Here is a 25,265-nt window from a genome sequence, read left to right on the forward strand (position 1 = left end):
AATGGGTTTCCTGGGCATGGGCACAGATCCCTCTCATCCACCCTCCTGGGTGCATGAAGAGCTGACTGCAGCTGTGCCACCACTGTCCCACTGCCCAACGAATTACCTTCCACCACTGCCCACAGAAACAGGCGGTCTCTTCCCTTAAATCAGCAGCAGCTGACATTTTCACCCCCACCAGCCAAGCATGCATGACCCTGAAATGGAGGCTGAGCTCTTTATTTCCTGACAGTTCAGTGTTAGAGCAGTGGAGATTGAAGCAGAAGTTACACACTGCTTCCTCTTCACCTGCAGCCGTCTCCCCTGGATGCTCCATGCACCCTGTGCCATCCACACGTGCTGGCACACGTTTTGCAGGACCTCACACAAAACAAATGCTGGAAGGGTCTCCCCTGGTTGACACCCATCTCCCTTTCAGTGTTCCTGCTGCTCCATCGTGCTCCTGTGTGCTTGTGCTGGAAGAGCCACTCTCGGGAAAAAGGCACTAAAGGAAAGGCCTGTTCCAGCAGACACGGTGCATGTCCCTCCTTTGAGCCTGCCAAAGGGACCCCAGGGGGCTGCACGTCTGCAGGCTGAAGCCACAGCTGCCATTGCTGGATGTGCAGAGGGAGGGAGGCAGGTCTGGGTCCCCCTCGCATCCCTCTGCACCCGAGTTTGAGCTGCTTCCCGGAGGGATGCCCAGCAGTGGGGAGAACCATGCTCCTTTGTGTATCCACATCCACTGCTGCCACTGTGTGTGTTTTTTGCCTCCATCACCAGCATCACCGACACATGCAGAGCTGCAGATGTCCCCTAACAGCCTGTGCCCAGTGAGCCCCTAGCAGCGGGGAGCCCCTATCACAGCCCTGGCACAGTCTTGTCTGCCAGCCCCATCCCTGCAACCCCTCGGGACAAGGTGGCGGGATGCTGCGCAGCGCAGAGCGTGTCCCTGCCACGAGTCGGGGATGCGGACGGGAAACACATCCCGGTGTGGAACACCCGCCCCCGCAAAAAAAGAACCCCTCCAAAAAGAACCCCAAAAAGTTTGTGCTTCCCGCATCCCTTTTCTCAACAAGGACTGACTGCAGGGCGGGCTCGGGACACCCATGAGGAAAGCAAGGGGAGAGAGGGAACTGCTCCGGGAGAGTGACCCCTCCGGCACCTCTGTGCACCGTGTGCGCTGTGTGACACCGGCACCGTGCGGGGGTCGGGGCTGGCCGAGGCCGTGCGGTCCCACACGTGTCCGCGGAAAGCGTCCCCTCCCCGCGGGGAGCCGGGCCGGGCCGGGCCGGGCCGTGTGTGCGCCGCCCCGCCGGCGCTGCCGGGGGAGTGGTTTCCCCGCGCTGGCGGCGGCGGGGCCGGTCTGCGGGCGGGGAGGTGCCGCGGCGGCGGTGCCAGCGCCCGGCCCGGGAGGATGCGGACGCGCTGACGGAGCTGCCGGCTCCCCTCTGCCGCCGTGCATGGGCGGCGGGCGGCTGCCGCCTCGCCTCGCTTCGCCTCGCCTGCCGCGCCGGTGAGCCGGGCCGGGAGCGGGGGGTCTCCGCAGGGCTCGGGGGTGCGGCTGGCGGGGCGGGGTGCGGAGAGGGGGAGAGCTGCCACCTGTGAGTGCCCCGCTCGCAGCCCCGCAGCGGCCGGAGCAGCTCCCCGGGACCTGGGCGGGCAGCGCCCCCGTGGCGGATCCGGCGACCCGAGCTGGGCACAGGAAGGCGGGTCGGGTCAGTGCGGTGCCGGTCGGGTCAGTGCGGTGCCGTGCGGGTCAGTGCGGTGCCGGTCGGGTCAGAGCGCTGCGGGGCAGTGCGGGACGGGTCGATGGGGGTCAGTGCCGTGCAGGTCGGGTCGGGTCAGTGCGGGTCGGGTCAGTGCGGTGCCGTGCGGGTCGGGTCAGTGCGGTGCCGTGCGGGTCGGGTCGGGTCAGTGCGGGTCGGGTCAGAGCGCTGCCGGTCCGGTCGGGTCAGTGGCGGTCCGGCCGGGTCTGTGCGGGGCACGGGAGCCCCGAGCACGGTGCCGCGGATCGGAGCGCTGCGGGGCCGTGCGGGACGGGTCGGCAGCGGGGAGGAGCGCGGAGCGGGAAAAGCGCTCCAGTCCCACGGGCGGCTGCGGGATAACGGGGAAGAGGGAGAGGCGGAACGCGCGCCTCTGCCGTGGCTTGTTTCGCCACACGCCTGTTTATTCGAGTAAAGGGTGTTACGGAGAATTCACTGAGAAAAAGGGTTCTCGTTTAGAAAAACACCTCTCAACTCGTTCGGCAGCCGAAAGGGCTGTGTGAAGGAATCCTGATGAATGAGCACAGCGCTGAGGGAGTTGTTGGTTTGTGGGCTTCGATCGCCTCAGCTATTCGTTTATGCCTTTTTTTTTTTTCCAAGACAACTTTTGAGGCGAGGAAGCGACTAACAAAGCACAAGTTTAAGACAATAATGCTTTTGCTTGCAGCCGAGCTGAACTGAGAACTGAAATCCTGCGTTTCCCATCAGGTAGCGAATACCACACATACGATCACTTTTAGAGAATGAAAGAACCTACTTTGCTCTGTAAATGAGGACTATGTTTCACTCAGAGCAAGGGGTGTGAGTTTTCCATCTGCCAAATGTACATACCACAAAAATTTTCTTTTCATCTGGTACAGAGCCGTGTTTGTGCATCTCTGAATATGACTACAGTTGTGGAGGGGAGTTGGGTTAGCCTGGATGTAGCATTAACCCCTCCAGCCACAATAAGCAATACACAGAGAGAAATTTGTTTCCATTAGTCTTTTCCTGACTGAGATCTTTACTGCAGTTGTGCAGTCAGTACAGCAATGAAGCCCTCCTGGCTAGGTTCACATCTTACTGAAGGATCCAGGGTTCACACCTGCCCTGTAGCCTGCCTGTCTCACAGCACAATGCCTCCTTATGAGTAGCCTGTAAAGGAAGGTGAAGCGGGGAAATTCTGCCTACGCACAACCAGGCTCAAGCCAGTGTTTTCCTTCTCTTAGTTTTAATGAGCAACAAATTTTTTGCCCAGAAAAAGAATCCAGCTCACAGCTCAGGATTTCAATAATTAATACGCCATTTAAAAAACATGTTTTCAGAGTCAACATTATGATTACAAAGAGAAAACAAGCAAACAGGGAATAACTTGACCTGGTTTTGTCGCTTTCCTGTTCTAGCCTAACAATTTGTCAATCAGGTGGAATTTCCTTCAACAACTTCAGTACATTGCTTTAGCAGAAGAAATAATGTACAAATATAGTTACTACTTTCCCTCCCTTCTCACAATAATCTCTTTGTATTAAGCAACAGGCTTTTGCATAGATCAGGTACCAACCCCAGAGTGTCACAGGCTAAAATTGCTCTTTCTCATTTCTGAAATTGTGCCCCTGTGTTTGATCCCATTTAACCATTTCTGTTTTGGAGAAGTTGGTCAGAGAAGCCTTGATCCTATGCCATTCAAGGCAGGAAGAGCTCTGCTAGGACTTCAAGGAGACCAGTATCTGCCTCAGCAACAGTCTTTCCCTTTTGCTTCCTAAACATGGGCATTCTCTGGAAAATTCTGTAAAATAATAAATTTCCTGAATTTTCTGTCTTCAGAGGAAGATTGTTATTGCAAACCCCAGGAAAGCTGCCAGTCAATAACATCCAGATAGAATGAAGTAGACTGATTGGTATCAACAGGTCCTTAAATTTTCATCTCAGCCTTTGTCCCTCTTTGACTGTAAGTCCTCAGGGTCTGGGACCACCTTTCCTTCATGGTTTGGAGAGAGCAGTCTCCTGCAGAGCAGATGCCAGGGCTGGAAGAAGCTCTGGTCCAGCAGGATAATCCCCTTTTCTCATCAGTGTGCATTGACTGATCGCACAGTGTTTTACCCCCTGGTACCCATGTGCCCATAGGAGTAGGAGAAAATAGTCCAAGTCCAGCTCCTCTCTTGAGACCACTGCAGCTTGTGTAAGTTGTAATTTGAATTTTCAGCTGAGTTCAGTCTCTGACATGCACACAACATAAACTGCCTCTGTGCAAATACCTAGTAGACCTCTAGATTCAGAAGGTGAATGTTAATTGGTTGGCAGGAAGATTCACAGCCTCGTTAATGCATATCTGCTTTCAGTGTTAATGACTCATTAAAAAAAGCCACACTGAATTTTTTTTTTTTTTAGTGTTTTCTTTATTTTTGGCTGTGTGTTGTCCTCAACCTCCATCTTCCCCATTCTTTCTGTAGTAGGACGCAGTGTTCTCATATCCTCCATCTTGGGCTAGGGCAGCTTCCCATGCTTGGAAATTCAATTGAGGTGACAGAGTTTTAATTCGTGGACAAAACCAGCTGCATTTCTGGTGTTAGGTTATGATATTGTGACACCTGTGGTTGTGCTGTTAATTGCCAAGAAGGAATATTAATAGCCACTTCATTATCTTTGTTCTCTTAGGAGTCTCTGGTGGGTTCTTGTTTGCTTGTTTTTTAAAAATCTTAACCACTTTTGCTTTGTTTGCCTTACCAAATTCTCTGCTAAATGCTCAATATTGTATCAGGTTATAACACCGACAGCACTGTATTCTAATTTTCCCAAAGTTACAAGGAAATAACTAATCTGTCTTGTAAGTAAATACTGTTCTATCTGACTGCACCTAACCTCTTACCCTACTGTGTTGCCTAGAAATGAGCCCAGTGATAATCTATCCAGAGTATTCTTTCACAGTGCCAGAAAGACATCAAACATTTTGCAACCCATTTCCCATGACATTTCCATCTGAGAATCATGTACTCTATGTTGATGCTCTAAGATGTTTTTCCCCCCACTCCCCTGCTTGAATTCAGAACTATCCAAAAATACCTAGGGAATGGTAGAAAGAAGCACAGGAAGCCAATTTTAATCTGTCACTGATTCCCATGGGTGCTGCAAGGTGAGGGACAACTGTGGCGTGAAATATTAGGGATTAGAGGCTCATCATTTTCCAGAGCAGATCCCAGAAACACAACCATTTCTTTCTAAAAGCCTTTAGTAAGGGTTGCTCTGAGCTTAAGGAACAGTATGGTTATTTGTAAGGTGCTGGCTTCATAAGGTTATGGGAAATTAAAGCCTATGCAGAATCATTCTGCTCAATACAGGCATTTCTGATCCCAAAAGCGAGTTCTCAGATGAGAGTATTTGCACAGCAAGTACCAGAAGAGATACCTCTAAAACATTTAACAGCTTGTTGAGGCTTATCTCTAATTTTGATGAGGTGTTTTCCTAATGAGTTCCTCTCACATCAATTAGCTGCCGAATCTGATGTTAAAAAAATAAATCCAAACTTTCTCTTGGCACACGGTTCCATGAGGGCTCTGTGGAGATTTCCATGATATCGAGGTCTACCAGCATTCAGAGGAGCTGGCTTAGTCATTCTTCCCATCTGCTCTTCTTCCTCCCTCCGCTGCTCTACACATGCTTCCTGGCTGTCTGCTCCCCTTCCCTATCTCCCAAGCATCCTGTCTGGCTGCCCCCCCGCCTCTCCTGCCGTACCTATCCCTTGTGGCATCTTCCATGAGGAAGCTCAGGTAGTTTAGTGCTGAGATCAAAGAGCTGAAATAAATGAGCTGCTTTAAAGCAGCCAGGAGAAACGAAAAAGCAAAAGGAGGAGTCCACCAAGGAAGCACCCATAGCAAGCAGCATAGCAAAAACAATTTGAAAAAACTTTGAGTTGAATCATCCCCAAATCATGAGATTGCTTTAAAAATTGTGATAGTTAAACACAGGCACATTTTAGGTCTTTTTTACTTCATCTTTGACCATTTATGAATCTAGTTTTTAGCTCCTTTTTGCCAAGAGGGCCAGTAAGAACTTGGGCAACTACAGCAAACTGGAAGTCGAGGTTTGTACTTAGCCGTGGCGCTCCAGGATGCGGGGATGTCAAAGGAAAGTGGCTCTGCAATGGCTGATTGTGCAACACCAGGAGTCGAGGAGGCTGAGTTAGAGTTGTCTGCCAGCAAGGGCCCCTTGCAAGCCTGTGTTTTGTAGTGTTGGGAGTCCACAGATGAGTGTCTGAGGAACTCCCAAGGGTGATATTTACCCCAGCAGTTTCTTTGGAGCAGGAGCAGTAGGAACTGCAGCTCGCCATGAAGTTAGTGATGAAAAGCAGCACAGTCTGGAAATAGCAGCCTCCTACCCCTTTTCGCTCTCCCAAACTACGTGCTGTGTCTCATGCTGAAATGCCTCAGCTCCTCCACTTTGAGAGTCGTTTCATCTCGCTGCTTCCTGAGAGAGATCGACATCTTCTGTGGAGCACACGCTGCCGAGGAGAGGAAGGCAGCTTTGGCCTGCGGAGAGCAGAACTCAAGTACTGCGTGGGTGGCCGAAGACAAGAGCTTCTGAAACGAGGGAACAGAACAGATCTCTAATCTCCAGACTCTGACACATATCGCACTTTTCTCAGTTGCTTAGGAAAGAGATTTGCATCCAAAAAGAAGTGGGAGGTTTAAATAGGAGTTCGTACATTTATCTTCTGTGGTCCATGCGGTGATTTACATTTTGCTAGTCCCATGGAATCCACAACACTTCATAAAGTGCATTCATTACAAACATGCAACCAGGGGAAACAAAGACCCTGTCCAAGTTCCTACAGGCAGTGTCCAAAAGCTGAGCTGGGTTGCAGTCAGGGAAGCAAGGCTGTGGGGTGGCACTGATGTAAGTGCTTGTTTTGGGTTGTGCCAAGATGTTGAGGTTGTTGTCCCACCCTTAATACAGTACCGGGCATGATTCTGCCTGTGGATGGCCCAGACCACCTGTGTGGTTCTCAGCCATAGCTCCATCTTCCTAGGACTAACAGAAGACTGAGATATAGAGGAACTGGATCCACAGAAGTGTCTGGCCTTGGAAAACGCCAACTGACATTCCTTGCAGGGACATGGACCTGCGTGAGCAGCCCCTTCATGGCTTCATCCACCTGACAGCTGTAGCTCTGTCATAGATTGCCCACTCCTCCACCGTGGCTGAGCTGACAGCCTGCTCTGCTGCAGCAGAATGGCCTGAATAAGGCACCCTTTCTTCTTCTGGGTGGAAAAATCTTCTTTGACCTGTTTGTTTATTGGGACTTGCTGAGCAAGGTTTCCTGTGACCCATCGAAATTTTCCACTGCAAAATGCAAGCAACAGACCATTGCTTCTCCCACCTAACACCATTCTTATGCACGGCCTGTCCCAATTCTCCTTGTAATCAATAGCAGGGGTTTCTCTTTGTAGCACACACACAAAGGCTCGAGCCCTTGAATGGAGAAAAGTTTGCATTTATCCAGGGGCTGTGGTGGGGTGAGGCAGGAGGTGGGGCTGGATGCCCAAGGCTGAACTTTGTTTGCGGTGGAGTCTGAAGCGGTGGGAGCTGCGCGTGTGCTGCGATTGCGCCTGGAGCTCCGACCTTGCGGCGCTCCTGTGCACGAGGCTGAGCCTGCAGAGCCACGTGGGCGGTGTCTGTACAGCACAATTTAAGTACAGGTCTGGAAAAACACTTGGGATTGACCCATTGAAATACGGAGGGGAAGGCTCCTGTTTCTGCCGTGCCAGAAGAATGATAGATTTGTAAGTGTAGCAGTGGTTCAAGGCCAGTTTCTGCCTCCTATCTATACTTTGTTAGAAGGTGCACCTTCAATGTGGTATTGTTAGGCTGTTATCATAGCATTTCCATGAGTGCTCAGTGGGAAATGATTACTTTGAGAAGCCTGGGAAGGGAAGAGGGTGTCCTGCAGTCCCTGCTAATCTAGCAGCAGCCCTGGCATCCTGAGGTCGGGTCTCACTTCGCCACCCAGTTGTCTCCAGCACTGGGGCAGCTCAGGGAGAAGGGGTGATGTTTTCAGAGTAGGAGGAATCTCTAAATAGATGTGCCCCAATTCTGGAGGTGCTGCTGCCTGTGTGGGGAAAGCCTGGGTCTCAGAGCCTCTGAAACATGCTCCTTTATTGAGTGGACTATCTGTGGACTGCTAGGATTGCAGCCTGTGGCCAATTCTTGTTTCTGTTTAGCCCAATAAAGCATGTTTGCTTTAAAAACATCTACTTTTCAATTCACAGTGGGTTTATCCCAAGGAGAGTCCTCTGCTGCTGTGCCTGGTGGAGTTCTCTGCTCCCATGGAGAGCATACTCAGGAGATACAGCCAGGCTGGGCTTCCCATACCCTCCAGCTAATCAGAGCTGCTGCCCAATATCCTGCTTCTGCTCTGGCATCCTCCCATGGGTGATGAGACCACCACACTGGGACAGGCTGTGTCCTCCAGTTGTAGAAGCTTCAAAAATGCAGTTTGTTCCAGATGCTTTCCAGATGCTTTGGAGAGAAGCCCAGAGAGCACCTTTCAGTGCCTGGGCTTGTGACCCATGCCACCAGCACAGAGGGAAGTTCATCCCCTTGGGTGAGTCCTTGGTCTGGGCAAAGGGGCCACCACTGAAGCATTCCTTGGTCTCACTATTGAAAACTCGGGAAATCTCAGCTTGATGAGAAAGCTTGGGAAATCTTCCTTGCTTGATGCTATGGCTCCTAAAGAGGCAAGACATAACCAGCTCATTGGAGTAATCCCTAAATTAATTGCTCTTTGCTGGGAGGTATAGCCAGGCTGTGCGAGCCCAGACGAGGGGTGGCCAAGGCAGTACCACGGGTCTCTGAGACTTGAGACTTAACTTGGTTCCTGTTAATGACAGTACAGCTGTGCTGGTGCTCCTGCAGGCAGAGAAGAATCTGGTTATCAAGCTGAGGCAAAGGAGGGCAAATTATTCTGGCAGCAGAAGATGGATGGGTTGGAGGAGGGTGCATTGAGCAAACGGGCTCCAGGCTGGAAATCAGCAAAGGTGGCTAAAAGTAAGGGATAAGAAGAGATAACCAGAGAAAGGCTTTACTTGGGTAATTTCCAGTTTCCAGTCTAGTAAAAGCTCTTTGCATGGTCTCAGTAGCTGTGCCTTGCTTTTAAAAGGTTAGGTAGTATCACAGAAGGATGGGGTTTAGTTTATGTTTCCTCTGTTGTCAGCCACAGAAGGTAATCATATCTATTAGGGAGGTAAAGTGAGTACTTTCACTTCAGAGAGCAAATGCATTTGGGTAGTTCTGTACACCTGAAACATTACTGTTCTACAACAGTCTTGACTGGGAAGAAGTTTTTCTGTTTTTAAATATGGCTGTGGTACTGGGAGAAGGGACATTTCCCATGCTGAAGTCCTGAAGTGAATTTTTTTTTATTACAGGTTTCAAGTAGCTGAGCAGCAGGGGCTGACATCCCCTGTCCAACACTGCATGCACAATAGGACAGGGCTGCCCAAAACAGCAGAAAGAAGATTGGGCTTGGGTCAGTTAAATCCAGAAGTCCTTTGCTGAGACTGGAAAGTGATGGGTGTGGGTTTAATTAATTCCATACTGCATGGGTCTTTGTATACCACTAACCAGTCATCTGAAGATAACTCTAAATAGGAAGTGGCCTGGCTTAGATTCCAATCAGTGACCATGTGGTACCTGGTTCCTTATCTCTTACGCCCTTTTGTCTCTCATTAACAGTGTAATAATTACTCTCTGTAATAATTGTTCTTATTACATCTAGTCTTTTCTGAAGGAGACATTGAATGTAGACAAGTTTGAGCTGAATTTTCATAGGCTTAATAACAGCAGCTTTGTAATGGGTAGTGGGATAAAAATCTTCTTCTCAGTGCATTGGATAGCATGGTATCAGATTCTCCCTTGTTTTTATGAGAGACAAGCACTGAGTGTAGTCATGAATATTTAAGGGACAAAACATTAGCCTCCCTGAAGGTGGCTTGGTCATTGGTTAGGAAGGAGAATTAAAGACAATAATTAAACTTTCTGAATTGAATCCTGGGGATGGAGAAGTGATTTCTTGCTTCCCTAATTTTCAATAAGCGTGGCCTGTGGCACAAGAGGAAACTCCAGAATGCAATACACGATTTTTCCTCTGTCACTGTTTTTGAATAAAATCAGTGTGCAGTTAATCCAGTGTTATAAATCTTGGTAGGAAGGTTTCCAGAGCAGGTAGATTTGTTTAATCATTTGGGCTGGCATCCAAACCGCTGGAGGATATAAAATATATACATATATATATATATATATACTAGTGCCATTCACTTCACTGAAAACACCTTTTTCCCATCCAAGGAAATAGCTGTGGCTGGCATGAATATATATTTGGAAAGCCATAGAGCTAAACAAATTTCTCAGAAAATCATCTCTGGCCTAGATACTGCCTATATTTACGCACTGTAACTCCTGAGGCTCATCAGCTAAGGCTTTCTGACAGAGAAGTCATCAGAAATCAGTGATTCACACTTTGAAATGGTGGGATCCTCACCTCGGCTCAGCAGGCTCCCTGTCTTGATACCAGTCAATGTATTACCTTCAAATTGGAGTAGATCTTTCAAAAAATCACTTCCCCTGTGACTTCCAAAAGAACCATGCAGTAATGCAATGTTAATGGATCCTTCTTTGAGAATATATTGTCTCCTTTGCATCTTGATCAGTAGAACTGTGTCTCGCTAAACAAACTGATCCTGCCAAATAAGGGAATACATTTTTTTATTTTCCAACTATCAATACAATTTCTGTATGGGAGGATTTCAGAATGTCCCAGTTTCAGCAGTTTTTGTGTAACTCACATTAAGGAATAAGGTTTAGCATCACAAGAAGTCGGATTGTGAGGTGTTTCAGGTAGCTTTAGGTGGCTTTGGTACATTAATTGCCTCAGTAATTCACAAGGTGCTCTAGGAGCTTCATCCTTAGCGAGATGAAATCCCATCTCACACAGAAAATGATACAGGCCTTCACAGTGGGAGTTTCTGCAGCAAGCTTTCGGCAGAACTCTTTCACACCAGTGCCTGCCAGCATTGTCCCTTTGGTCACAAGCTCTGACTCTGCTGCATTGTCTCTTCCAGGCACTTCTAGGATTTGACTGAGTTTGCACGACACTCCATCAGCAGCGCAGACGCCTGCAGCAAGGACAGTTTTTGCAAGTGACACTGTTGATGTGATTGAAGGTAACGTGTTCTCTTCTGCCATTGCCCTGTACTTGCTGCTTACCCTCCACGGATATCCTCCTCATGCTCTGGCTGGTGTCCCCTTTGCTGCCTGTCCTGGCTGGGGAGGTGAGAGCAGGATCAGGCCTCAGTTCACTGCATGTCTGAGAATCCCCCAGACTGATGTTTGCTTCAGGTAACAGCTCTTCCTAAGCATGGCTCAGCTTGTCCCATAAAACATGTTTGTGCCCCTGGCCTTAAGGAAATACTTCCTTTACATCACATGACCTGCCTATTTTGCATAAGCGCTGCACATTTTTGAGTTCTGAAGCTGGTCTGCATTCAGATACTGCTTTTCCCCCCATGAATTTCACAGGTCAGTTTTGCCCTCTGTTCAAAACCTAAAATAAAGATGTGTGCATTGTTTCTGAGGCCTTTCCCATGGGAGGTGGTTTAGCACTTGTTAGGCTGTGTATTGCTCTGTGTGTTACTGACCTTGTTCGTGCCATCACAAGCAGCAGTACGTGATCTGTGCTTTTGCTCCATGCCTCTGGAAAAAGATCAGCATGGTGTGGTCCTGGGACTGTAGCACTTTATCACTGCCTTTAAGATAATCTCTCAATGTAGTTTTCTCACAGAAATGCAAGATTTTGCTTCCCCACACCCCAAATTGGTATATTTGTGCTCAATTAAATCTAGGGGAAGTAATGTATCTTTTAATCCACTGACACGAAAATGTTAAGGTTCAGAGTAGATGATTCATCCACAAGAACAGAATTTATCTTTTGTTTGTAAATGCTATTTATTGCCTTGTTTTGCATCACTATGGCTACTGTATGTCATTGGTGATACCAGCACCTACCGTACATAACATGAAGGCTGAGTGAAAGAGTTCTTATAATTATTTGTATCACCCACTTTTCAGTTGTATGTCTGTCAGTACATCTCACGTAAAAGCAGCACTAAAAGTGGCTTAATATTTTCCATCAACACTGGCTGAAAAGTAAAAAATTGTCCTGTGCATAAATCTTATCACAGTTTAAAAAGCCCTAAGCAGCACCATCAAGCCCCTTGTTCAGATTATATGGCTTTATAAACAACTCAGGGATGTCCTACAGGTGATTCTGAAGTTTCAATGAGATGATTTGCAGTGGCATTTTTAATTATTTTACATCTAGTTATTTTTCATGTTAAAAACCTAGTTAAGCTTGTTAGAAACATCACTGCTTTCACAGCCCATATAGATTCTTCTGCTTTCCTTCACTGTTTCGAAGTGGAGACTGGGAATAATTAATCTATTCCAGTTAAAGCCTAATTATTTTGCCAATTGCACAGTCCCACGTTCTATTCTGAAACACATCAAGTACAATCACTTCTGCCATCCTATTCAATCAAAGCCTTAAGCTGCACAGATTTTCTGAAATGGCCTGGGCTTCAACAGCTTGAGAGCTGATTCACTGAGGCATCTGCTGTAACACTGGCAGGACTGTCACCATTTTTCTAGCCCGAATCATTTGTCTTTGTCATTTACAAATAATCTGCAGGGTATAATGTGGTCTTAGGGAAGCACGGAGCCCATTATTGCTCAATAATAGAATTTTGTGAGGTCTTAGCATCTTTGAGCTCATATGACACATTTGACAGTCCATGTGTGGATCTACATCTCTAATTTCCCATGGAACAAGGACAGAGAAATATTTAAACATTTGCAATGTATTGAATGCTGCTAAAATAAACCAGCCAGCTATGAGTGACTGCAGGAGTCTGCTGCTGGCCAGCAGGGATCAAGCCCCAGGACACACAGCAGTGGGGCCTGGCTTATCTGTGGTTGACTTCATAAACACTGACCCCACACAAAGCCTCCAAGATTATTTCCATCTAGGCATATACTTTCTCACTTCCTTTTCCCTGCAATGCAGGACGGCTGGGCTTAGGGTGCCGAACCCCAAAAAGGATGCCAAGAGAAGGATGTTGATCTTGGACGTGCTCAGAGTGGTGGGCCCAGTGCTCCTCCAGGCTCACAGCTGGGTCTGGCTAACACAGGGCATGAAAGCCCTGCAAAACAGCTCTTCCCAAAGAGTTGGGCTGGGAGAGCATGGTCCTGCTATTGCCTACCATGGTCATTCCCAGAGGGGCAGCACGAGGGATGAAAAGGTTCTCTCTGGGAACAAGGAAGAGACTGGAGCCAGAGTGGGGAAAAGGCAAGAATGGGATGATCAGAAGGAGGAGATATCAGAGGGAGTGCTACTTTCCTTTTGGTCCAAGTGCATGTCTCTGTTGCTTTAAGTGTTGTCTCAGGACAGCAGGGATAGCTGGCAGAGCAGGGCCCACAGTCACCACTGCTCAGTGCTGTTGTCCACAGGTGCCTAGTGGTATGGCCTGCTGGGTGCTGCAGGAATAAAAGCATATGTCCAGAAAACCTATGTATTTTACTGATTAGGTGGTTTGTGCTGTCCCTGGGAAGAGGTATACGTCCAGGCAAGGGCTGGGAGCTCAAAGCACTCTTCCTAGCAGGCAGAATCCATCCCTCTTCTACTGTGCTGTGGCTCTGGGAGGATTCAGGCTGTGTAAGCTGCAGGGTGCTCAGACTGGGGGTTTGGTTCAGCCTTTTGCTGCGTTTCAGAGCCTGGTTCTGCTTTCCTGTTCTGTGCATGTATCAGGAAGTGTCTGAATTAATTCAGTGTTGGTTGGGTCCCAGGATGACCCTGCAGGGCTTTTCCCTTTGCTGATGAATGCTTACGAGCTTGGGTCCTGGTCCACAGCTGAGCTCAAGTGTCCCATGGTTCTGCCATACTTTTTCTTAAACATGATGCAGAGGGAGTGAAAGTCTCTGCACTATCATGCTGCTCTGTGCTACAGCTAATTAAAGTCATTGTGAAGGGTTTTGTAGTAATTGCAGATACTGTAAAATTTAGTTCTGTCTGGTAATTGGTAATGTAAGCTTGAAACAAGTTATCCTTAAGATGTTTTAGTTGGTATTTCTCAGTAGGTGCAGGCTTTACAAAGAAGGCTTTTGTGTGTGCAGCAGGACCAGAATTAATGGCAGCATTTAGTCGTGCCTAAAGGAGTGTTTGCTGTGGCAGGTGGCAGGGCAGCCTAATGGATGATGCCTGCATTCTGTGTGCTGCAGGAGGCTCCAGCAGCCACTAACTGCGCTACCTGATGAATGCCAGCTAAAGAGAGTGAAAGCCCCATGCCAAATCTCTCCAGGGCTGATGTATTAACATTTGAAATGAGCATGGCCCTTTCAGCTCAGAGTGGCTCTGTTTGCTCCTACACGCTTAGCATGCATTCTGGAGATTTCAGGCATCCTCAGATTTTTCAGTGGAATGCTGTATTTATAAATGGCAAATGTGAGGAAAATCCCAACGCCACAGAGGGCTGGGCTGAGCTCTGCAGTGAGGCTGCAGCTGGCTCTGTCTGCTCTGGGCTGCTGCAATGCCCAGCAGAACCAGGTGAGCTCCAGGGCAAGCACTGTGGTGCCTGGGGTGCCAAAGGGCACAGGGTGGTGCTTAATGGGCACATAAGCACCTTAGGCTTCTAAGTCCCTGAGTTAAATGAGATTTAGGTGCCAAACAGTCCCTGATGCATTTGGAAGTCCCACTCAACACCTCTCCAAACACTCAGGCAAGTAAAGACTATTGAAAATCTGGTCCTTAGACAGCAATACAGCTGGTGTGTCTGGAATTAACAGCTTAAAAAGAAGTGCTGGCTCATGACTAAATGGAAGAGACATCTGGAAGAGCAAATATTGAAGACATTACGAAGAATCAGAATAAAAAATTAATTCAAGGCTGATATTTCCACCAGTAACTTTTTTTGGTCAACAGATGCAATTTCTGAGCTCATATATCAGTAATAAACTGATTGCTGATAATATTGGAGGACTCCAGTTTCCAACTGATGACTCTGGGACTCTGTGGGGATCCTCTCTGCTGTTCCAGGGGCAACTGGGATCGATGCACTGCTCAGCATCACAGCATGCAGCAGTAACAGTTGGCTTGGAGGCCAAGGAAATATTTTTGGACTGTTCAGGAAAGACAGTGTAACAAAATTATTTTAACCAATATGAAAAGCCAATACCTTTTGTAAAATTAGCTGTGGGGCCAAAGCTCAGAGCTGAAGTGTCCCATTCTCTTTTACCATTCACAGCATGACAGAGGTGATGAACACCCGAGAGCCGGTGATGGAGGAATTCGCGCTCAGCCAGACTCCTGAGGAGGAAGGAGGCCCTTCAAGCCAGGTAACTTCAGCAGAACTAAAAAGTGTCCAAAAGTTGTTTGTCAAAAGCGATTCAATGCAGCCAATAACTGTCCTTAGGGTAGGTGTTGAATTGCAGAGCTCTGCTGCCAGAAGAACCAGTCCTGAAATATGTGTTTGATCCTACTTAGGTTCTATTATTAAAAGTTAAGAGTTTGGCTGAAGTGTTTTGTGGGGTGCCAGGTCTGCAGGGCACAGTGACAGCAATGCCCATATCCTGCAGGGACACAGGTACAGAGGCTGTTTGTCACCAGGAGTTCTGATCTGAGCAGCTACTGTGCGATGAAGGCATCCAGCCAGTACTGTGCCAAGCTTTTATACAGCCACCCTTGAAATGAGCTGAGTTTCCTTGGGCTCAGAGGGAGCTCCCTTTTTAGAACAGAGACCATTTGAAATGATTGGCTAATTCATAGAAATGGCTGTGGCATCATAGCAGCACCACTGGTCAGAGCCATTTGCTGGCAGGTGCAAGAGCATTTTCTGTCCCCAGGCAGCTCCACACACCCCCTCAAACACCCACCCACGGTGCTCATTGCAGCAGGAGGGATCACGATGTCCCAAGCCCCCCTCGTGGCAGCCCCCACATTGCAGTTTGTGCTCTGTGGTTGTGCTTGTGGCTCTGTGTCACTGCCAGGGACAAGCCACATAATGTGTCCTGGTGGACCTGAGCTGCCTCTCATCACAGTGTGTGACACTGGAAGCAGACTCATAGAGCTGCTCTAGGAGCAGCCTGGTGCAGGTGAAAATCTAGCATTTGGAAACCAGGGAAGTCGGAACAGAAATTTTGCAAATTCCTTTTGGATCACTTGTTTGTGTAATGAAAGGCTTTGTGCATGTAAAGAGCGTACTGTGGGCTTTCCCATGCCTCAGAGGCTGCACAGGATGGATGCTGCTCACTCAGTATGTTTTCAATATTCTCTTTCCTCCTCTTCACCAAGTTCCAGGTTTTCAGTGTTGTATTAGTGTATTAGTATATGCAGCCCAAACTCTGTCCCAGCCCTGACTTCACCTGGGAAGTGAAGCATTCAGTGTGAATTTTCAAGTGAAACACTACTTAGGGCTGTTCTGTGGTGTCTCTGATCATATACCCCAGAGTTTTTCCCCATTTCCCCCAGCTCCTTTATCTTTCCCCTCAGGGAGAAGGTGCTGCCTTCCACATTTTAGTGATAGACACCTGAGGCAAAAAAAAAAAAAAAAAATCAAACAGAAATGAGATATAGCACAAACTCAGTGACTCAGTGGGAAAACCAGGTTCCTTCCAGCAACTTCCAAGCACTCTGTCCAGGAGACCGGTCCTTCTCTCCCTGCAGTCTCCTGCCCACTCATCACACGCTCCAGCTTCTGCAGAAAAACACAGCAAGGCCCAACAGGCAGCTCTGCTTCCTGCCAGTCCTGACTCATTCCTGGAGGGACATGGTAAATACTGGGCTCTGGTGGAAAAAAAAATTATGTGGTTGATGTGAGAAAAGACCATATGAGAATGACACAAACAAAAATAGCCACAGCTGAGGCCACACAGGTGCCTTCCTAAATTTTCTTGCAGCTGTAATAATCGTCTCTCATCCCATTTTTAGATCTCTCTGTGTCATTTCCTTGGGCTTCAGAGAGCAGATGAAAAAGCAGAATTTTTGTTGTATCGCATCGCCCATCCAGGGGTTGCCAGCAGGCTTGGGGATGGGGTGGCTGTCATGCAGCCCTCTGCCACCCCAGCAGGCTGCACAAAGACAGGGAAGAGGTCACTGTCATCTGCCTGTGCAGCCATGGGAGAAAATACAGCAATTTGCCCACGGTTTTACAGCTATTTTCTGCCGCTCAGCGTGTCTGTGGACCTTTCCTGCCCAAGGACACCTTGTCTCATTTGGTTTCCAAGAAGCAGGATTGTATTAGCCACTTCTTAAAAATTCCTCCCAGTCAAGACAGCTGCCATGGAAAAGTCTTTCCAGATTATGAACAGCCCAGGAGAAGGCTGTGTAGTGGGAAGTTGGGCAGCTCTTTTCTGATAGGCAGCATTGTTTGGTCAGGATGAGTTATAAACTGTGGGTGCAGCTCAGGGTGGCATCAGAAAGTTTTGTCTTCAGTGATTCACTTGGTCTAATTGTACTGAAGGTGCTTTCTCACAAAAGATTTTTTTTTTTTCCAAATTGTGTCTCATAACATTAATATGCAACATTTCTTACTTCTGTGTAGATTTGCAAGAAGTATTGAATCCCTGCGACACTACCATGGGGAGCAAGGGTATGAGGATGAGGGTTGTTGTCCTTCCCCATCTTCAGAAGTCAGATATGGGCAGCACAGCAATGTTAAAAATGTGCTTGCTGCTTCCTAGATGCAGAGCCTTTCCCAAGGTCTTGCCATGGTCTCCCCATGTCAGCTCTGGTGTCAAGTGGGACAACTAAACCCTCAGCTCTGAGGGAGTACAGCTGCTGAGATAGAGGAAGGTTGCAAAAGCCATGGAGCAAACACTTCCAGTGGGTTATGACACCCCCAGACCCCTGTCAATGTCTTGTATTTCTGCCCAAGCTCACAGCAGGAGCTGTGCTGAGACTGGCTCACGTAACCAGCAAGGCTTGATCAAACAGAGACCCTGATTCAGTGGTGAACGTGTTGCAGATGTGTGAGGATGTTCCCACCAGCCCACAGCAAACCTGTTGCAGCTTCTGAAGTTAAACTGGGATCATTTTTGCTCTCAAGTCCTGGTTCAATCCCCTCACATACACCTTGATTTTATTGTTAAAAATGAAATGCAATGAAATAAAATTTGTAGCTTGTTAGTGCAGGTATATGGAAGTTGGAGGATCCAGGAGAAAAGGTTTCACTGAAGCAACAACAGTTCCTTAGGGTAATGTCCTGTAGGAGCTGGAATGATTTTTCCTCCACAAAAAAAACCAACCAAAAACCCCACCAGAAAAAAAAACTATTCAAAACAACGTACCCTTAGAGATTTAAGTGATCCAGCTATGTTGAAAACAGGAAAGCACTTTTACGTGTTACAATATCCTTCACTAAAAAGCCCTAATTTGGCTAAAAGCTGTAATCACTGTGTAGTGTTTGATCTGCAGCTTCAATGTGACAAACGAAAATAAATAGCTTGCACTGTCCTCTGTGTAAAGATGTTCTCTGGGGCTACCTGTTTTGCATGAACACATCATAAAACAGTGTTTCACGTTGCAGAAAATAGCTCTGCATGATGGTGGCTTCTTAATAAGCTATCACTGCAAGAAAATGTGAATATTGTATCAGAGCAGAAAGACAGCAGCCAGAAGGGCTGCAGCAGCCATTTATCTTATCCTTACAGCAATGACTTCTGTGTCCCAGAACCCCACCAGAACTGAAACATGAGTGTTTGGCAGCATAACAGATTTTGTCTCCCAAGTCTCCATTTTCACTGCTCATGTGGGATCACACAAGTTAAGGCAATCATCTCCTCAACACACCGGCAGGCAAAGTGGGTTCTTTGCTCAAGAAGGGACAGTGTGTGCAGGGGAGAGTGTGCTGAGACCTACAGCCCCTCTGCACCATGCCTGGCCAGCAAGGAGCTGGGTTCAGCTGGTTTTGAAGTTGTCCCTGTGCAGGGCTGTTGATCTGCACCAGTTGGAAGAGGATTTTTTAATGGACATGTGAGAGCATGTCGAACGTAGAAGGGACATAATTGGCTTGCTCTGAGTATACATCTTTGCACAAAGCTTTGATGTACATTTCCCAAATGTCTCCCCAGGCCTTCCCAGACTCACGTGAGAAGTACCCCAAGCTGTCCAAAAGACTGCCTTCGATCGTGGTGGAGCCCACCGAGTCCGGAGATGTGGAGAGCGGGGAGCTGCGCTGGCCTCCTGAGGACCTCAAGTCAGCGGAGGACAAGGGTCTTCATGGTGACCAAAGAGTCTGTGCCCAGCAACAGCAGCAGCAGATGGATCTGGAAGGTCTGAATGAGTAATTTTCATCCTTGTTCCCCATGGGAAAATAGCTGTTTCAGACAGTGCTGTGCACATAAGTTAACAATGAGACAAACAGCTGTAGCTACTCAAAGGTGCCCAGAAAACATCTGCACTGGAGGAGCCCTGTAGCCTGAAAATCTTGTAGCTTTTGAGCAATGGTGTTTTCATCTGCATCAGCCACACATATGGCCAACAGGCAGCCAGTGCACTGCACATTAGCAGGTCACTCTGGGGAGCAGTAATCGTGGTCAGTAGCATGTATCTGTCCCTGTCTCCTAGCCCAGAAGTGAAGTCTTTGACAGCTGCATGTTTTCAAAGCGTCCTGGTGTCTCAGGGGTGTGTCAGTGCAGCAGGAACTCACAAATATATTACCTCTGACTAGCAGTGTCACTGTGAGGTAAATACAGGTAAAGGTAAGATCTTGTCTGAGTGTAGCTTGCACAGGAAGTGCTCCAGTGGGAAACTGCTCTATTTGTTTCCTTTTTTTTTTATCTCAATGCTGTCCTTTTCTCTTATAGAGTGACCTGGTTTCCATTTCAGTGCACCAGCATTTGCCACCCAAACGCCCAGACACAGCAGCCAGGACAGGGTGCAAGATACACCTTCCCTTCCCTTCAAAGGGGCGATGACAAAAGGTGTTGAAGTGTAAAATTACCTGCTATTCCAGTTGGCATTTCTGGGTGGTGACAACCACAGGGCTTGATCATTCAAGAGGAAATATGAGTCAAATCTGTTTCCTGACTTCCAGGTTATATATTGTGGTTTCTCTTGGTTTTCTGCCTTGATTTAGACTCATTATGTCTTCAGGCCTGACAGCAGATTTCTGAGACCAGGTAGCCTTCCCATGACAGTGGCTGTCCATAGGGATCACCTCATCTCACTAATACCTTACCTGAGGTCTCAGGTTCCCTGTAAAGTCAGACTGTGATGCACTCAGAATTCCATACTCCAGGTTTAACTACTGGTTTGCAAGCAGAAAAGATTTCTTGTATCAGTTCTGATCACTCTAACAGATTAACTGCCAGGTAGAGCAGATAATCAAACAAAAGCTGCACCTCTATGGGGAAATAAATGCTGATGAGCTGTTTCTTTGCAGATACTTTAGCACACCCAGCTCAAGAAGTGGAAGAAAGTACAGATATTCTGGAAAGCAGAACTGAAGAGAATGAGTAGGAGCTCCATGGCCTCAGAAGTGAAACTTCATTGTGAATGTTGTTGGAAAGCTAACACACTCTGAAGACATGTTGAAGTAATTTGTATTTAAATCTGCAAGGGTTTTATTTAGTTAGTACCTGGTAAGAAGCATCTGGGCTTTAGAACTGTTCTTCTAACATTTTGATTTTCAGGCTGGGATTCATATTATTTGTTTAATTTCCCCTTGGGAAACAATGGGATGTGTTAGGAAATACAAGGCTGTCAGGAAAAGATGCTCCTAATTTTAATTAGTGCATTTTATTGGTTTTATATTTTTGAAGAAAGGCTGCTTTCAGGTATCAACAGCAGGACGAAGGCGTTGCGTTTCCACAGGAGGAATGTCTTAAATCTAAAAACTTTCTTTTTTTAGCCATTTAAAACTAGCACTGTGATATTATGGACAATAGTTGTAATATAATGTCACCAGTTGATTTTGTAACTTTTGTATAGAGACGCAAGGGCAAGATTTGCCTCCAGGCTGCTGCCCTGGGGCAGCCCAGAGCAGTTCTCTCCCTTTGGCTAACCTGTGCATATTTGGACAAGCCAGCCTTTCCTTAGCTGCCTTTTCAGTAAGGCTGATGCCTTTTGGAAGCGCTTTCTCTCTGTACCTTAACGAAGCGATGAGCTGGTCGCTGTTGTTTGTGGCGTGAGGCTGTGTGTTGGGCTTGGTGGGGTGGATCGTGCTGTCCGTGCACCCTTCAGGCCGGGTCTGGCCGTAGCGTGGCATGCACTTCTCACCCTTAAAGCTGGTGAGATGGCTCCTGCTTCCCCCAGGGCTGGCTTTGTCCCACCTTGTTAATAGAGATTGTTGTGACATTACTTCTTTGGTATGTTTGGTGTATAATGTAGGTGCAGGGGCACAGCTGCTCCTCCCTTGCCCGGAGCTGGGCGCTGGTAGGGGGTAGGTGGCAGGAGCTCCATAGCACATCCCAAACCTGTCCTCTGTTTTGCCTGGCTCCAGGTTTGCCCTGAGCCACCTGCAGCAGGAGGGGTGCAGGAGAGCCATGGTGGAAGGACAAACACCTGCCTCCCTCCCGCCCAAGTTGGCACTGCTGGCAGGAACACGTGTGCCAAGGGGTGCCCTCCTGACCTGCGGCACGGCCCCCTCAGCTTCGCTTGTACCATCACCTCCTGGAGCCCACAGCTCGTGGTGGGGCGAGCTGTCTCTGGACACTTTTGCCCTCCAGTGGATTTTCCTTGGGAGTTTGGGGGTCATTTTGACAGGAGTGAATCCCTTCCTGCACAGGGACCTCGCAGAGACTCCCTCTCACTGTCCCAGGAGAAGCACCAGTCTCAGCCCAAAACACGATGGGGGTGGGTACTGCCCGTACTCAGAGGGGTTTGACTGTCAGTGATGAGTGTCCTGAAAGCTGCAAAGCTGGCTTTCTCCATCTCTGCAGGGCTGGATGGGGTCTGTACTTCTAATTAATGTTGCAGAAGAAGCTGCTCACTGTAGGTGGAGCGAAATAATAGGATTTCTTCCAGCATTAACTCTTAAGTTGACTTCCAAGTGCTTTCTTTTTTCCAGTAATAATATTCACTAACAACAACTTTTAATTGCGTGATGGTTGATAAAATTTACTGGCCAGATGTATTAATAAGTTTTTACCTTCTTAGCAACCAAATTTAATATATTTACTTACAAAGAATTCTGTGCAATGAATGTTTATTACAAAGGAAAGAGACTATTTTACTTCAAAGCAACATTAATTTATGTACAAAACTATAGCTCATTATTTGGGGTGTTTGGGATCTAGGACCCTTTTTATAAGCAGTATAATGTAGTAGAGTATAATGTGATACTTAAGTTAAACTTTGCTCTCAATCTATATAACAGTGTTTTGCCTTCTTGATGTAGACTTTCTTGCCTACACTGTTAGAATTATTTTGTTGGGTGAGTGGGATTCTGGTCAGAGCACCAAATTTCACCAGAGTAACTGAAGGTTTCAAGAGCACTTCCTAAATCTGGCTGCTGTTCCTGTCACCCCCTTCACTGGTGACAGTTTTCTGGTAAAGCCAATGAAGCCAACAAAGCTGGAGCTACGTGTTGGCACAGCAGCAGTGAGGGGAGGGAGGTCCCAGCTCAGACCCACTGTGGCAGGAGGAGAGCTGTGCTGGTGAGGCAGCCAGGCTGATGGGAGGTGCTCTTTAAATGCTGCTTTTGCATTGACTGTCAAGAAGTTTTACAAAGCTCTGGGGAGAAAACAACAGCAGTGACGACATATTTTTAGCTGTGTGATTTCCTGCCAATCTGTGTCTGCCCAGCTCTGTGAGGAATGACGTTAGATGTATCACTTAATTTGCTTTTTGCTTTATAAAAGGAAAAACAGTTGTTTGAAACACTTCCCCCAATTTTCTGTGCTCTCTATCTGCTTTCAGACGCTCCCTCCCTTCCTGCTCTGGATGGCCCTTATCCTATTTCCACCTGAGGTCAATGGCACTTCCCTAAATATGTTTCCCAAAGAAACAACTAAATTCTACCTACACCCTGAAAAATCGCCACGCCAGCACCACTACTTTTTTTCATCCTTGTACTTAAAACTGCAGCTGGTATAGAAATCCCAGATTTCCTTCTTCCAGCCTAATTACTCCTCTCTTTCCTTTCCCCTCTTTTGTGCTGCTACCCTGAAGTATTTTACCTGAAGCAAATGGTTGCTTCCAACTAAAGCTTTCTCCTAAAGCTTTGTGGCCTCAGTTTAAGAACCGTGCAAAGCCAAACTCCTCCTCCCATTTTTATTTTTCTGACCATGGGCCAGAGGCCCTAAAACAGGAAAGCAAGATAGAGAGAAAATTGTTTTATACAAACAAACCCTATTTATTCAACTTGCAGGTCTATGAATGTCCACTTACTTTGTCTGTGTGCAAGTGTTGTCTCTCTAATAAACTCAATAGTTGTTTTGTATTTTTTTCTGGATTAAAAGCTTTGTAGAAACTAAAAAGAAAAAAAAAAAACATTCAGTCATATTTTTCTAGTCTAGCTTGTAGAATATTTCACGTAGTGCAGAAAGAAGGTTTTATGGAGTAAGACATTGTTGAATTTTGCTCTATTTCAGTTCTTTCTAATTTTGTAAAATGCCACCTGTACATAATACTCAACTAATGTATGTCCTGTAGATGTATTACACCATTTAGCCTATTAAATGCCTATACTGAACTGATTGGAAGAAGCAGTGTATCCACAGTGTCTTTGTTTAAACATGGAAAGGGTTATAGGTGGTGGTGTGTGTCCTACCACTAATAGAGGGAATGAAGCCCACTCTAGGGCTGCCTCTTATCCATGGCATGCAAATCCTCACCCAGGCCCTCCAAGCCCCAGATCAATTCAGATTTACATCAGTGATAGCTGCCATAGTCATCTCTTTTCGTGGAGCCCTTCCTTGACCAGGCAGCTGAACACTCCCTGCTTCTGTTTTGGGATTCCCTCTCTGCCCTGCTCACCCCGCTGGTGCCCTGCCTTGCCGTTCTACCAGCAAGCCTGTTGGCTCATCTTCATTCACCTTTCAAAGCAATGCACATTTTTAACGTTTTCTGGAAAGGCAATTGTGAAGCCCAGCAGGAACTCACATTACTGGAAACCTACACCCTGTGCAAAGAGAGCAGGGTCATGTCGCAGAGAAGATGAGAGGCAGAGATAGTCTGCCAGGGAACAACCAATTTTTTCCCAAAATGTCAAGTTGCCAAAAAGCAAAGGACCATATAACTGGAGGATGGAGCTGCATTTTACTTACCCGGCTCAAAAGCAGCTGCTGCTCTCTGAGATGGGTAAATCAGCATGGCAGAGGCACTGGCTGAGGTCAAAGCCAGTTCCCTGGCACTGCAGGGCTGTGCCAGCAGTGGTGGCATAGCAAGGGGAATTTGCTGTATCCCATCCAACACCTGATGCTTAGTGTCACTCAGTACTGGAGTTTCCATGCTCCATGCATGGAAAATCTCATGTCCAGGCATACATTACTGTGAGGGTGGGATGGCAGAGGGACTGACACTGCTGTCTGCTCCCCTCCCTAGGAGCTGTCCCTTCCATCTGCAGTTTCATTGTGTGGCGTTCAGCCACATAAGGATGCAACAGGTGCTACCTGATGGCTCCAGGGGATAAAGTTTCAGCTGGTGCCAATTGCATGTTGCTGAGAGATCTGTGCACAGTCCTGGCTGGTTTATTTCCTTGAGTCTGAAGGCAGGGGGAGTTTATCAGTAATTAATTAAATAGGATGAGTTTGGGAACACTGTTGTCTTGCTTCTAACATTTGTATTTTAAACTTATATCCACTGGATCCACAGGTTATCCCATTGACTGGAGGCGTTTCCATTTATTTTTAGTCAGACATTTGCTTAGTATTTTTCTTTTAGATGTGTTCTGCTTGACACTCCTGTCAAAAGAAGTAAATAAGATTTTCAGTGGAATTAACTTTTTTTAAAATGACCAGTAAGAGTTGAAAACTGACTTTTTAAATCATGTTAAACTGAAAAATGTAACATCTAAATTAAATCAAGCTTAATTTGTGCTTTTACCATTTTTTAAAATTTTTTTTCTTTCTTTTTTAAATTCCAGTATTTTTGTTTATCCTTTTGGGAGAAAGGTGATGCCTGACAGCCTCAGAGGGCCATGACTCCCACAACAAACAGCACATCCCTCACTTTCATGTTATAAAAGCTTATGTTATATGCACTGCTTCCACCACAAATTAGAGCAAGACACCCTTCTTTGCTCTGTCTTTTAAAACACATGGCTTTCATTTCACGGACACTAACTCTCCATAGTTTAAATTTACTCAGTTCTGGAAAATTAGGATATTAACAAATTTTTTTGGTTTTCCCTCTTTAAAAAAAAAAAAAAAAAAAAAAAAAAAGGTGAAAATAAATTCAAAACATTAAAAAGTTGCAGTTTTCCTCTAAGAACACGGGTGAAATATTTTCCTTCATTTACTCCAACGTTTCTGCCATTAAGAGCCCAAAAACTTCACATCTAA

At 46.9% G+C, this 25,265-nt stretch overlaps 1 protein-coding gene across 2 annotated transcripts; it reads left to right on the plus strand.

Moving 5' to 3' along the window:
- Positions 1 to 1,318: 1,318 nt before the first annotated feature.
- LBHD2 (LBH domain containing 2) lies at positions 1,319 to 23,468 on the plus strand. 2 transcript variants are annotated; one of them, XM_058851216.1, is made up of 5 exons: positions 1,319 to 1,492; positions 10,835 to 10,936; positions 15,068 to 15,158; positions 18,891 to 19,092; positions 20,204 to 23,468. In XM_058851216.1, the coding sequence occupies exons 3-5, from the start codon at positions 15,069 to 15,071 to the stop codon at positions 20,278 to 20,280; spliced, it is 369 nt and encodes a 122-aa protein (XP_058707199.1). In that variant the 5' UTR covers positions 1,319 to 1,492; positions 10,835 to 10,936; position 15,068; the 3' UTR covers positions 20,281 to 23,468. The 2 variants fall into 2 exon arrangements, with proteins under 2 accessions (XP_058707199.1, XP_058707206.1); XM_058851223.1 differs by lacking the exon at positions 1,319 to 1,492 and adding an exon at positions 2,400 to 2,450.
- The last annotated feature ends 1,797 nt before the right edge of the window (positions 23,469 to 25,265 follow it).

This window comes from Poecile atricapillus, chromosome 1 (genome assembly GCF_030490865.1).
Source record: "Poecile atricapillus isolate bPoeAtr1 chromosome 1, bPoeAtr1.hap1, whole genome shotgun sequence".
Lineage (NCBI taxonomy): Eukaryota > Metazoa > Chordata > Aves > Passeriformes > Paridae > Poecile > Poecile atricapillus.